At 42.2% G+C, this 14,081-nt stretch overlaps 1 protein-coding gene across 5 annotated transcripts in view; it reads right to left on the bottom strand.

The window, feature by feature from the left end:
• sipa1l3 (signal-induced proliferation-associated 1 like 3) overlaps positions 1-14,081 on the bottom strand; it is an 81,816-nt gene that overhangs the window by 18,911 nt on the left and 48,824 nt on the right. For all 5 annotated transcript variants that reach the window (XM_078167086.1, XM_078167088.1, XM_033631102.2 and 2 more), the window contains exons 4-8: positions 12,468-13,449; positions 7,808-7,938; positions 3,043-3,231; positions 2,326-2,500; positions 152-255 (exon numbers count right to left, since the gene is read on the bottom strand). In XM_078167086.1, the coding sequence (XP_078023212.1) occupies positions 152-255; positions 2,326-2,500; positions 3,043-3,231; positions 7,808-7,938; positions 12,468-13,449 (1,581 nt within the window). The remainder of the gene's footprint in view (positions 1-151; positions 256-2,325; positions 2,501-3,042; positions 3,232-7,807; positions 7,939-12,467; positions 13,450-14,081) is intronic.

The raw sequence follows: 14,081 nt of genomic DNA, 5'->3' as shown, positions 1-14,081 counted from the left end.
CGGAGCAAACAGAGGAGGCTTTAACTAACAACCACAGACCGACTCTTGGTGACAAGAAAGGAAAGTTGTGGATGTATTTTTCAGCTGTACGCACCACACCATGACCTCACGAGACACAACATACAATAAGAGGATGCTGTTAAGCTCTCACCTGCTGTGGGTTGTTGGGCATGTAGGGCAGCATGGTGGACACGTGGAACATGACCTCGTAGCCCTGGTAGGTGGTGTACAGGGAGTGGGTGCCTGTGGAGTCCGCTGGAGAGAGATATTTTAAGTTCAGGTCAGATGTTGTTAACTTCAGATTTAGAGTCCAAACACTTAATCGTACAAACAGATGTTTTTCCAGGGATCACGATGATGCCAAAACTGTCATGTTGCTTGTTCTGGGGTTGTGACACTTGGCCTGATTATCACTGTTACGTATCACTGCAGGCTTCATCTGTCTTTTACAGTAATGGATTTTGTCCCTTTAAAAAGACAGTTAAAGTGCGGTGTGTACAAATCTGATAATTCAAATTTTGGTCGAAGAACCTATGTTTTAATGTCACAATGCTATTTTCCAAAGCCCTCTAAAACTGTTTTGCCATGTGACTTGATGTAGGTTTCTGCATGATGCCATTGCGACATATAAAACTCCTCACCTGCCTTATGTGCCTCTTCATGACTGAGCCAAGCTTTCTTTGAGAATTGTGGGTTATCGATTTTCCAAATTAGCCATAGTGCTCTAACCTTCTTAAGACCAGTAGACGCTGTGCGATTTTGAGCTGTCCCAGACAAAAGTTGACCAACGTGAAAGAAACGTGGCAATATCTTTGGTCGTGGCTCTAAAACGGTGGTCCTACCTCACCCAGTGCGAGAGGTTTAAGGATGGCTGCTCATGGTCTTGCATCTACTAATCAACCAACAGAAATGCAGAATGAAATGACGCACTGGCGCTAAACCCAAACAAACAGATGGACAGCAGCTCGCCATGGAGGCAAAATGCACAAATGGACGTGTGGTATTCCAGCAAAGAGTAAAACCTTGTTGGGTTGTGGCAGCAGAAGCCTTGCCTGTATGATGTGTCCTCCAGTTCATACCATGATTGCGTAAATAAGGATGGAGCATGGAAGGAAATAGCGGCTGAGTTGCAGGTGCCAGGTGAGCAACTTAGCAGCTAGCAAACACATCACAGTATTTAGTGCCCACAAAACTTTAGGTTATTAATAATGTGACCTTCCATGTTGTGTTTTACTGTTATAACCCGTGTAGCATCCTTGCACACTCAGTATGGGAAGCTATCGTACATCGTAGCCTGTGATTCAGTAGGCGCTGTCGTCGTACAGTCTGCATACATCAGACTTGATGTCATACCCAAGTTTATTAGATCCATGTCGCACAGTGTAGCTGCACTAAACTTATAAGATTGCTAAAATCGCACAGTCTGAAGGAGGCTTTACCAGCAAAGAAGCTAATCAATGTACTGCTGTGAACGCCACATTAGTTTGGGTCTAAAAGTCACACTATAACACAAACTAGCTGATCGAGGCAGCAGCCGACCAGCAACTTCTTGTGTTGTGCAAGGTATGGTTACTGTTTTTCTCAAAAGAGTCTGGCAGCTTTGAAAAGAGAGATGTAACAGCTTCAGTTCCCCGTCAGAAAGAGCTGTCTGACAGCAAGGTCAAGCAGTGAAAATACAACACTGACTATGGTTAAGTACTTCATATAACCCCACTTCAACAACTCTGAACTATCCCTTTCAGTTATTATTATCATCAGCACTTGTAGCTTTAACCTACATCACTGCTTTTTGCTAACGGCTATGTGGGAGTTTCCATTTGAAAACCCCAGAAAAAAAAACAAACAGATGAACCCCGCCTTTGAGTAATGAAAATGTCCTCACTGTTAGATAATTCTGCTGCCTATTTTAAATTGTCCTACAATGGACAAGCTACATATGGTGTGACATTCAGTCAGGACTCTCATTCAAAGGATATTCAAAATGCTAACTGCATGGAAGAAAGTTGAAAAGAGAGAGAAAATTGGCTCATTCACATTATTTCATAACTTATTAAACTGCTTTTATTTTCTCTAAGCTAGTGAGATGATAATTATGTGATGAATGTCTTACTGTGAGCTTAATCTGGTGAACAGGAAGTGCATGTGTAACCTTGTGCTGCCACAGCCTTTAATTTGACTGCATTCAGTTTAGAAATGGACGTAAGCTGCAGTCTTGACTTTTATGTACAAGTGACTCAGATGCTTATGCAGACATGTGATCAACATGTTAAATTATCAACACATGTACAGGATGTGATGCATATCTGAGAGGGGATGAGGACTCACTCTTTGTGTCGAGCTGTGCTGCGTATTTGGTGAATCCCTTGAGAAGCACCTGCTCCCCGAGCAGCTCCAGGAAGGCAGAGAAGGCGGGTGACGCCTCCTCGTTGTTGTACATCTCCTCCTCTGTGCTCTGGCCCGCACGGCACAGCAGAACACCCACCTTGTGCTTCTGACTCAACTACGAGACAACAGAGAGAGAACATTAACATCACACACACACAGACAGCTGAAACACTGCAGTCTGAGCCTTTTAATACAACTCAACGTTGAAGTGGATGTTACACAGAAGGATTTCACTCTGATGTTAATCTGGATGCCCTTAAACATTAAGCTCCACTTCAGCGTTGTAAAAAAAAACACCTGCACAAACAAAAACAAGCCATACACCTCCGCCTTGCACTTCACCCTCCATTAAATAAAAGGTGAGATAACGTGGCTAAACATTAAAGCTTTTATGGTTACACACTCATGCTCAAACACACCACACCCTACTCCAACGATTCTGTACTTCGCACTAACACTAAATCAGTTATACGGGTTTCAGACACTTTTATACACAATATCTGAGCACACCATATGCCACTGTTTTACTTATCAGCTCTTATTTCTTTAGCCAGCCTGACTTCGAGTCACTGACTGAGCATCTGGTCTCAACTGTCGAATTTCCAGTTTTAGCTCACAAGCCCAAAGATGAAATGCAAAAACAGACTTGTAACTCACCCCCTGTTCGTCTAGTTTCAGGAGCTGCTCTGTGACTTTGGGCGTGCTGAGTGCCAGTCTCAAACAGGACACGTTGAGCTCGGGGACGACTTGTTCCAGGACCTCCTTGAGCGGCAGACCCCGCACCGTGCCGTGCCTCCCAGTCGATGCCACCGCATCCTCTAAAATGGAGCCTCGCAGGGTCACAAGCTGGATGTGGGGAAAGACAAAATGTTGCAATGCTTCAATGATTTTAAAACACTAAATATCTTAACTACAATTAGTGCCTCTCAGGTTGCAGTTTACATCCATGTCTGTCCACACTCATATGTTTTCTCCATGTTTTCGAACTACAAATTCGAAAACATGGATGCTTCACACACATCTTTAACCCGGCAACACAGAAGATCTATACAATCAGCACAGTTTCAAGATGGACACCCAAGATTAGTATGACCAATTCAGTAACCCACCAAATGCCCCTTCTGTTCCTGAGTTACGACACTGAGTAATGGCCAGAGGGGAGTTTTGCAGAACATCATGATGTCACAGTGAAGTTGACCTTTGAGCTTTTGGGTATAAATGTCATCACTGCATCATTTTATCCTGTTCGTCATCTGTGTGAAATTTTGTCATAATTATCATATGAATTCTTAAGTTATGGCCACAAACGTATTTTGTGAGGTCACAGTGACCTTTGATCACTTAACTCTAATCAGTTCATTCTTGAGTACAATTGGACGTTTGTGCCAAATATGAGGAAATTCCTTTACAGTGTTCTTGAGATACTGCGTTCACGAAAATGGGACAGACAACCCGAAAACATAATACCTTCAACCTAGGCTGTCACAAGCATATAGGCATCAAAATGTCAAGAAATTACTCCATCATCACAAAGGTTTTTTAAGATTATTTTTTCAGCATTTTTTGCCTTTAATGGATAGGACAGATGAAGGTGAGGGGGGGCAGAGAGAGAGGGGAGACATGGATCTAAGGGGTGCAGGCTGGGATCGAACCCAGGCCGCAATGATGGAACCTGTACATGGGGTGTCTGCTCTATCCACTAAGCCACCGACACCCAATCACAAAGGTTTTTTAAGAGATTTTCTCATTGTTGATTAAGACCCCACCCTTACCTTTACTGTTTATCTGTTTAACTCTTCCCTGTCTTAGGAACAGACAACTTGCTGACCAACTAAATTCTTAATAAGGGTTATTTAACTAATTTTTTTCCTCTCTGCTTTAAATTCAAAATATTCACTTGGTTACATGCTATTTTTTCATCTGTTTTTTACTTATCTCCTTTTTATCTCTTTGTTGGTCTGTAAAATTATTTTCTTTTTTTTTTTTTTTAAAGATATTTTTTGGGCTTTTTAGCCTTTAATGTATAGGACAGACAAGTGTGAAGGGGGGAGAGAGAGAGGGAAGGACATGCAGCAAAGGGCCACAGGCTTGAGTCGAACCCGGGCCGCTGCGGCAACAGCCTTGTACATGGGGCGCCTGCTTTACCACTAAGCCACCAGCACCCCAAAATTATTTTCAATTACAGATAATGGCTATTGTAATTTTACATGTTTTCTCATTTGGAGAGAAATGTATTCTCTGTGTACTACCCTTTCATACATGCACTGCTACAATGAACTTATCTAGACATTACCCAGAGGAGCTGTAAGTGAGATCACCAATGTCTGAATCAGTTGGACGTTTAACGGACTTTACCCTGCCAGCTCCCTAGTGAAAAGTCAGTGTAATGTCTGATTAAACTTGTGTAAATAGAGCAGGTCATTGTCTGGAGAATTCAGAGCGAGCGAGTGGGTGTGTTGATGACATTTATATCATGAGACTGGCAGGAAACCGGAAGAATACAAATATCCAAGGGTGAAGATGAAGGGTCATTTAGATGACTTTAGATGATTAGAGAACAAGATTTCAGAACATCTATTGCATGGCCGGTACCAGGATTTTTCTCTCCCTGTGCTACAGGTGGAGGTGCTATCACAAAAAATAGCAGATTGTCATGACTTCAGAGTTACTTTATATGAAGTTCTTGTTTTTTCACTTAGAGCAGATGTGGCGCTCAGTACATTCGATACAAATGTTGTTTTTAGTTGAATTTGGCCAGAGAATATTCAACAAAACAGCTGTAGGTGGGGCTGACTGAGACAAAGCCTGGACAAACACTAACACAGGAAAGACACAGGAGAACATACACAGTAATACTTCTGATTCTGAGATATTTGTATTGTGAAAGGTCAGAGGTCAGGCTCAGCTACAGAACCACGCCTCTGTGAAATGGAGGGGCGGATGATTGGCTGCCTGGAAGCTTGAAGTGGATCCATCAGATGAGGGATGGTCTCAATATTGCCCTGCTGCCCCTGAAGCCACACTCTGCAACACACACACACACACACACACACACAGTGCTCTGTGTGGAGGATTTAAAGTCGAGCTGTATTGTGAATTAATATTCTGCTCAGTATTGTGCTGCCACAGAGTGCTGCTCCCTGGTGAGAGGAAATTGACCTGCTTCAAAACAGTGAGGCTATAATAACCTCAGATACAGTTGGGAGGAGTGGGCTGTTCCTTCCCACCACACACACACCCGTGCAACTACACACACAAATGCGGCTTCATTAAAAATGCATGGCAGACTGTGGAGCTGGCAGGGGCCGGAGAGACAGTTGAACCTTGGAGACTCGGGTGTGCTGCAGAGAAATGAAACCTGATTGACATGAAGCCGAAGTTATGGAGCTTTCCTTTCAACTTGTCAGCTTCTGCGCAACAGTGCAGCGAGTGACTGCGACATGCTGAGCAGGAATGTCAGGGGGCTGCGTGTATAAATGTGTGATGAAGGGAAAAGGAGGAAGTCTCCGCACCTTGCTGCGTCAGCACTGCTGCACAGAATTAAATGACAGACTTAAGGGGGATGGATATTTGAGAGCAGCTGTGGCTGGAGAGAATAAAGTCTGCAATCAATCTCTTTTTTTTTCTGTGTGGGAACAGTAGGCCTGGGTGTGCTGGCTGTGTCTGTTAGCTGAGCTCTGTGTACTTAGATGGCGGAGAGGCTCTATTGTTATACCAGAGCTAAGGTGATGAGGCCAGGCAGCCATGTAATCCAGCTAAAAACAACACAGTGCTGGAGGAAGACAGGCGGGCTACATGAACACAATGAACACAAGCAAACTTAACTGTTTGTTTGAGTGAGCTTGACAACGCTACACAGGTGTTTATAAAATGTTAAATAGATCAAACTGACTGTTTGGAGACTGCAGATGTCTCTAATGCAAACTATGAAATAAAAAAAATGGAAGAAAAACACAGTGCTGTCTGTGGTCAAGTCATTTATGGGCTGCAACTAATGATTGTACGCCATGTGTAACAGATTAATCTGCAAATTATTTTCTGGATAAATTGATTTGTTGCTTTTGTGTAAAAAAAAAAAAAAAAGGCAAAAAAAAAAAAAAAAAAATGCTGATCCCAGTTTCCTGGGGACTTTAATTTTTTTGTTTTGAGTAACCATCAGTCCACAACCCAATGATTTTCCATTAATTATCATACAAAACCAAGAAAAGCTTTACATTTGAGAAGCTGGAACAAGTTAATGACATTTTTAGCTTGAACTCAAAATGATTTATTGACTTTATTCCACTGCGTATAAAACTTAAGACCAAGTTTACAATGACATGAATCAAAGGGGGGAAAACATGAGTTGATATCAATAACTCAGTATGAGGGACAACTTTGCCAGAATGTTTATTGCAACATAAAACACCTCTTTTTTTGTCTCGTGGTAGAGACGAGGGTAGAACACGACTGAGAAATAACCTGCTGTTTGTTGGCGAGTTTTCTTGTCGATTTTGTGTTTCTCACTCTGCATGTGGGATTCCACTGCTTTGATTCTCATCATGTCGAGTTTGAAAAACTTTTTGCAGAAAATATTCCGAGCCTCATATGCATTGCCTTGTACTTGTTTCAGCCATCCCGCGAAATCTTGGTTAAATGGCCAATTGTCGTTGAGTTTGCACTTCCCATGGCTTACAAGGTACAGTGACAGTGGCTCACAGACAGGGGATTGTCGTTTTGGAAACAAAATATAAGTGTTGTTGGTTCCACTGTCCTGATCTGCGTGACTTAAATGCATTCAGGAACATTTAGAAAATTATCTTTTAAAAATCTCATGAGACTTTTGAAAGATTGATTTAAGCCATTTTATCACCAATTAAGGCCTTATTTTTTTGGATTAATATATTCAAGGCCTTTTAAGACTTTTAAGGAACCGCTGGAAACCTGTATCTGAACAGTTGCAAATTAATTGTCTGTCAATAATGAGCCCATATTTGTTATAGTTTGTTGCTTTGGAATTTCTCAAAGTAAATGAGCATAAATGACATGTTTGTTGTCTTTGAACACATCTTTACTATTCCTCCATAATCATCAGCCCATCACTCAACACATTACGAGTATCTGACCCCTCAAAGTGGAAAAGTGGTTGGGTGTGCTCCTTGTGAGAGGAGGTCAAACACTTTGGCCACAGCAGCCAGTGTTTGGTTTGGCTTTGCTGCACTGAGGCTGCGCAGGTGGAATTTTCCACTGGCAGAGGGGACAGAGGGGGTGAGGGGGGAGGTTAAAACCAGGGCAGAGTGGGTTAGAGTCACAGGTAAGGACACAAAGGGAAGGCTAGGTGACATTACAGTGAGTAAAACAGAAAGTAAGCGTGCACACTTCACTGACTCATCACTGTTTTGTCACTCAAAACAAACACACACAAACGGCAGATGATTCATACCTCACTTGTTCTGACGATGAGGCGGTACTGGTACTGGTCTTTCAGGTCTTTGGTGTCGTCTAGTTTTTCCCTGCGGATGCTCACGGCCACAGGGCCCAGCTTATCGTCTGTCCCAAAGTAGTTTGAGTGCTCTGGTGGAGGATGACAAGAGATCGGGATCAATGATAAAGTTTGTGTTGAGGAGACACGTGTTTTATCTACAGTATGACTGGATACATGAACAAGAGACTGGGTTGTGGGTTTTACACACAGTAGTGTCTGACTTTCTTTTAGACTTGAAAGTATTAATCAAAAAGAATCTTAATCATTTTGATTTTAGCAAACTTTCAAGCTATGATAAAATAAAAAAAATTCACAAGATTTAGCTTTGCAAATATAAGAATTAAGTGTTTCTTGGTTTTCTAACTCTTCTGTAATAGTAAACTGTTTGTGGACTGTAGGTCAAACAAAAGGGACAAATAAATATGTCAACTATCAACCAACACTTTATAGACTTTTATAAATTATCATAAACCTTTTATAGACCAAAGAATTAATCAATAAATTACTATCTACGATTCTATGAGACTAAGTAAATATTTTTAGGCTTCTAGACTGCTAATCGTCAACTTAATCTTTGGGAAACTATGATGGTTATGATTAATCATTAACTTTGAGAAACATGCTTTTTTGCAACACCCTGTTTTTTCATTAACAAAAGACATCAAATTTCTGAAGATGGTGCTTAAAAACAAGCCGCTGTACAAAACTATTACCTTCATAAAATCCAGTCTTAAACTGAAAATATTAAAGTAAATATCTCAGTAAAAAAAGAAGTTAACAAGACTCCAAATATATCCACGTATTCGATCCAAACTTTGGGCGGTGCATTAGGCTTGGTTCTACAGACCCATTTGTGTCAGGAAAAAAGGAGTAGGTTGAGTAGGGATGCACAGTTACTCGAAATATTATCAAAATCGCCATATTGACAAGCACAATATACAAATCACAAAGGCTGCAGTTTTTGATGAAGGTAAAATATGCTACATCATATCATTATAAATGAAGCAATATGGTGCTACAGAGATGCCACCTGCCTACATCTCACTCCAGACATCAGGGAACATGCGTGTTCAGAACAGACCCCTGCAAACATCACATCATTTTAATTTTTTTTCAGTGCAAATAAAAACCAAAAATTAACATTCACATTAAAATCGCAACTTATTGCAGTCGGAATATCTGTCAAAATAATCACAGTATGATTTTTTTTTTTTTTGTATATCGTGCAGCCCTAGCATTGAGGGTTGATATAAGAAAAAAGTACATTTAACCTTCAAGAGACAAACATGAGATGGATAAAAAAAAGAGTTTGACAGAAGAGAAGATGCCAGGCTCTGTAGTAATCAGGACTGACAGAGGAGGGGCACTGAGTCAAGGACAGGACTAAGACAATGACATCTAGTAATCGATACTCACATAATTACAAAATCAATTTAGCCAGCAAAAGCCATAACCCAGAGAAAATGATGACTGCTACTGAAGAAAGGTGATGTTCAAGGGTTAATTACTATAGTTATGTGGTCACAGAGATGCTGAAAATATTTCTGATGTCATGTGTTGGAGCTTCACATTCATGACTATAAAATTTGACTGTTAAACAATAAAACTATAAAAGACCAAATATGTCCTCGGCAAATACAGGAAACAAACAAAATGTGGTGTCACAAGTCGCCAATTAACATTCTGCGGCTTGTTACCCGTGTTGGCACACAACAATTTCATCCATTAAGAGGCTGAGACAAAGCTATCGACCCACTTCACAAGGATCTTGCATGTCCTCTTCTAAAGCTCCTAAGCTAAGCCGTGGTAATGCCAACGCCACAGGCAGTGTGGGAGTCGTAAGACAAATTCTCCACTTGGGGAGGAATCTAGCTTGACAAGTGTTCCTCCTCTATCCCCCATCTGACGGGAATAAACCGGGACGACGTACACGTTCGGAGACTCAGGCCTGCTTAGCTTCCATGCCATGTCCTGTGGTGAAAATGTCAGCTTTTTGATGAGGCTCTCTGACACAACACAACACACACAATCACACTTGCGTACTGGGGAAACGAGTCAGCAGATGAACATATTTTTGGAATGATAACCTTTATCTGCGTGGCTGCAGGCCTGTCTCTCTCTCTCTCTCTCTGTCTCTATCTCTCTCTCTCTCTCTCTCTCTCTCTCTCTCTCTCTCTCTCTCTCTCTCTCTCTCTCTCTCTCTCTCTCTCTCTCTCTCTCTCTCTCTCTCTCTCTCTCTCTCTCTCTCTCTCACACACACACACACACACACACACACACACACGCTTGCTTGCACACATGTGCTCCTAACAGCATCTGTCACTAATTAGGGTGCAGCCAGATGATGCTTGCCAAGAGGAAGTTTCATCCGCAGTGTCTGAAGAGGTGATGTTGACAAGAAATGCCAACAAACGTGCGCACCGACAGGCACACATTACGCATCTTTCCTTTCTGAAGTTAGGTGTTACTTCTGACAGTGAAAACCAGATGTAAGACAAAGCTGCATGGGCTGACTATGTTGAGTGGTACTTGTGATCGTGCGGAAAGGCAGGTGGTGTATCATCGGCTCAGAGTTTGCCAACAGTCCAGTGGCAGGTACATGTGTAATAAAAACTCTGGGAGCATTGCCAGCTTGGCCCACTCTGCTCTGCCCGGGCCCAGCTGGATATTAAAACAGCCGCAGGATGACATGTGGGGAATGACACTGGGGAAACGACATCTATGCTGTCTAATTCAAACGGACCAATAACAGCAAGGGGCCTAAATCAGAGTAGAAAATGGGATCAGTATGTATATACTGCATGGCAGTGACACTGCCATGCAGTATATACAGGGTATTATAGGGTGCCTGGTGCCTGTTTGCCTACCAACCATTTTCTAATTCACAATGAAAATAAATTGATTGTAGGGCTGTACCCGACTCAGAATTGTCAGTTGAACCAGATTTGGCTGTTCAATATGATTATTTGATTATCTGTTCCTTTTTCTCATCAAGAGTTTGAAAGGGATTCGTCAGGAGCTTTAGGGTGACATGATGTTCAGGTAATACAGTAAATACACCAAGTTAGCCCTCCAAGCTAACACAAGTTAACTACATTAACAACAACATTTCTTGCCGACTCTAGATATCAAAATTGCCAGGTGAGGATCCCACAGACCCCCAGAAAGAGGTCCAGGCAAATCCCCAAATGTCCATTAAGTGTCCCCTGCATATACCTGACCTGTGTGGGGCCGCTGCTCTCTGGCAAAGATGAGTGAGGACAACTATCTTCAAAAGGTTGAAAGTAATGCAATGCATTTATTATATATACTGACAAATATGATTAATGGTTGTTTATTTAGTGGCCCCTGGCCTCCTGTCTAGGGCTACACCATACATATATTTTTTATTGTCAAATAATCTGTAAAATTCATTCATTTATTCATTTCCGCAACAACTTATCCTGTTGGGGGTCGTGGAGGGGCTGGAGCCTATCCCAGCTGACATTGGCCAGCTAGACTATCACAGGGCTAACATAGAGAGGCAACCATTCATGCTCACATTCACACATATGAGCAATTGAGAATTTAATTTTATTGATTAATCAATTAGTTGTTTGGTCTTTAAAATGTCAGAAAATGGTGAAAAATGCAGATTGGTGTTTCTCAGAGCCCAAAATGAGGTCCTCAAATGTCTTATTTTGTTCACAACTCAAAGACATTCAGTCTACTCTCTTAGAGGAGCAAATAAACATAATGTCCACATTTAAGACGCTGGAATAAGAGTATTTTTACTTTTTTCACTTAAAAAAAACACTCAAAGCCATTAATCGATTACCAAACTAGTTGGTGATTAATTTAATAGTTGACAATTCAATTAATTGACTCCTGTCATTTTGCAAAAGTGGCCCCTGGGCAAAGCAGGTTGAGTATCGCTGCTGTAGCACCACTAGTCATTATTTTCACTATCAGTTGCTCTGCCCATCAGTATTTCCCCAGGTTAAATTGATAATTTAGTTCAAGAAACAGTCCAAAACCCAATGTTTTTTAATCTATGATATAAAAACAGAGACAACCAGCCCATTCGCACATTTGTGAAGATGGAAACAAATAATGGTTTCGATTTTAGCAATTTTTCATAAATAACTACTCAGTCATTAAAATACTGGCCATTAATTTTCTGATAATTGACTAATTGACAAATGTACTAAATGGTTTGTCACAAAGTGCAACTTAAAATTATTTTCATGATTGATTAATGTCAATATGAGGGATATTGTATGCAAATTTCTTGTTTTGTTTGACCAACTCTTTAGTCCACAAAATGTCAGCAACTATTGAGCCCAAGTCATCTCCATGTCTTTACTGAATCTTTAATGTCCAGATGACTCAATCATTACTTGTTTACTTGTTGCACAGGTTTATTCTTGTCTTAATGCCTTTTTATGTTTTATGTAAAGCCATTTCATTTGTTTTTTAAACCCTGCTACCCTATATGAAGTATGCTCTCAATGTACTGCAAACCATAACCAGGTATAAACAAAGTTTGTTTGTTTGACTCTTGATCATTTAATAACACAGCCGACATCAACATCACTGAATGTTCATGGTTTAAGTAGTAAATGTGTTTCAGTGTTACCTTTCCCATGGAAGTAGTCTCTGTAGTACCTGGCCCCCTGGTCTACATGCTCTATGCTGTACAGTTTCAGTCTGTCCAGTCTCGTAACCTGCTGTTCAATAGGCACCTCCAGCACTGAGACGCTGGCGTTACTCCTCCTCAGCCAACCCCTAGTTCCATCTCCTCCTCCTTCTCCTCCTCGCTCAGCTGACGAGCTGAGGAAGCTGATGTTGCGCTCCCCGTGGCCCCCAGTCTCATTAAGGAAGTGGGGGCAGCAGAGGAGCAGTGGGCTCGAGCTCTGGGCACCAGGAGGCCCGTCCAGAGGGTCCATGCCCAAGGAGGGTGTCATGGAGCCGGGGTCGAGGCTCAGGGTCAGATCCTCGATGCTGGAGTAAACTGGGTCATTCACCGCAGAGGATCTAGAGACGGACAGGGACACTGACGCAGCTGATGCCCCCGTGGCGGTGTTCCTCCTCTGGGCAGCATAGCCCCGCTGCACCGCCGCTTCGTGGAGGTCAAACAGGATGCTCTGAGCATCGAAGTGGACAAAGCTCTTAGGGCACACCCACTGTTTGTAGGAGGCATCTGCTGAACCCCGGCTTCCCCCGTCCTCATTAGAGTCTCCTTTCCCTCCATCCAGCTCACCACGACTAGAGCTCCTAAGCTTCCTGAACAAAGAGGAGGTGCCCAGTGATGACTCTGTCCCTCCACTTTTCTTCCTCACTCTCTCAGCTCCTTCCTTCCTCCCTGTCCCTCTGTCATCCCCGCCTGCAGGACCAGGTGAGGGAGCAGAGGGGTGGGCTGCACTTGGCGGTGAGTCTGGGGAGCGCAGCAGCTCCCCTAGGCGTATGGGTGCTGAGCTGCGCTGGTCAGGCCTCTCCTGGTGGAACTGGCTGAGCATTTCAAAGAAGCTCTGCTCGGGAATGCCCTGGATGTCAATGGAGGAGGTGCTGCCGTATTCTCTGAACAGGTTCCCCATCCCACCGCCTCCGTGAACCTCCACCTTAGAGCAGAGATGGGAAAGAATGTTCAGCTTTTCATGGTGAATCAGTGAATACAGAACAACTCTGTTTTATTATTAATATTGGAGAAAAAACGTGAAATTAGGGTGCTTTATTACACAATCTGTTTGGTTCACTTCAAACAAGCAGTTAAGTTCAGTTAGTTTAGGCTGGTGAGAAAACTGTCAGCTGAACTCTGTAGCTGTTTGTTTGTGGTGTGAAAGCAAAACACACCGACCACAGGATTTTATGAGAGTAAATGTGTGAATTTCGCATGTATTCAAAAGCTAAATTACTGTTAACCGTGCCATGAACTGTCGGAATAAATCTGGGTAAGCAACGCACATATTTATGCAAGATTATCTGGTAACCATGGCAACACATACTGTATGTGCATGACCATAGAGAGCAGATTGGAGTGGTGGCCACACAGTAACAATTCCCCCCTACAGTAATGTATTTTGTCCTTATGTGTGCACGTTTGTTATTATGAGGTCAAATGCAGTGGTGTCTAATGACGCTCATAATCTTGTTACTTCTTGACGAGCTTTTGTGACACCAGAGAAGATACACAAACAGATTTAGTGCAGGAGAATGCAGCATGACCTACTGTCATAAACTGGAATTTCCCTGT

Source organism: Epinephelus lanceolatus, chromosome 4, assembly GCF_041903045.1.
Source record: "Epinephelus lanceolatus isolate andai-2023 chromosome 4, ASM4190304v1, whole genome shotgun sequence".
NCBI lineage: Eukaryota > Metazoa > Chordata > Actinopteri > Perciformes > Serranidae > Epinephelus > Epinephelus lanceolatus.
This window is presented reverse-complemented; position numbering and strand designations above follow the sequence as displayed.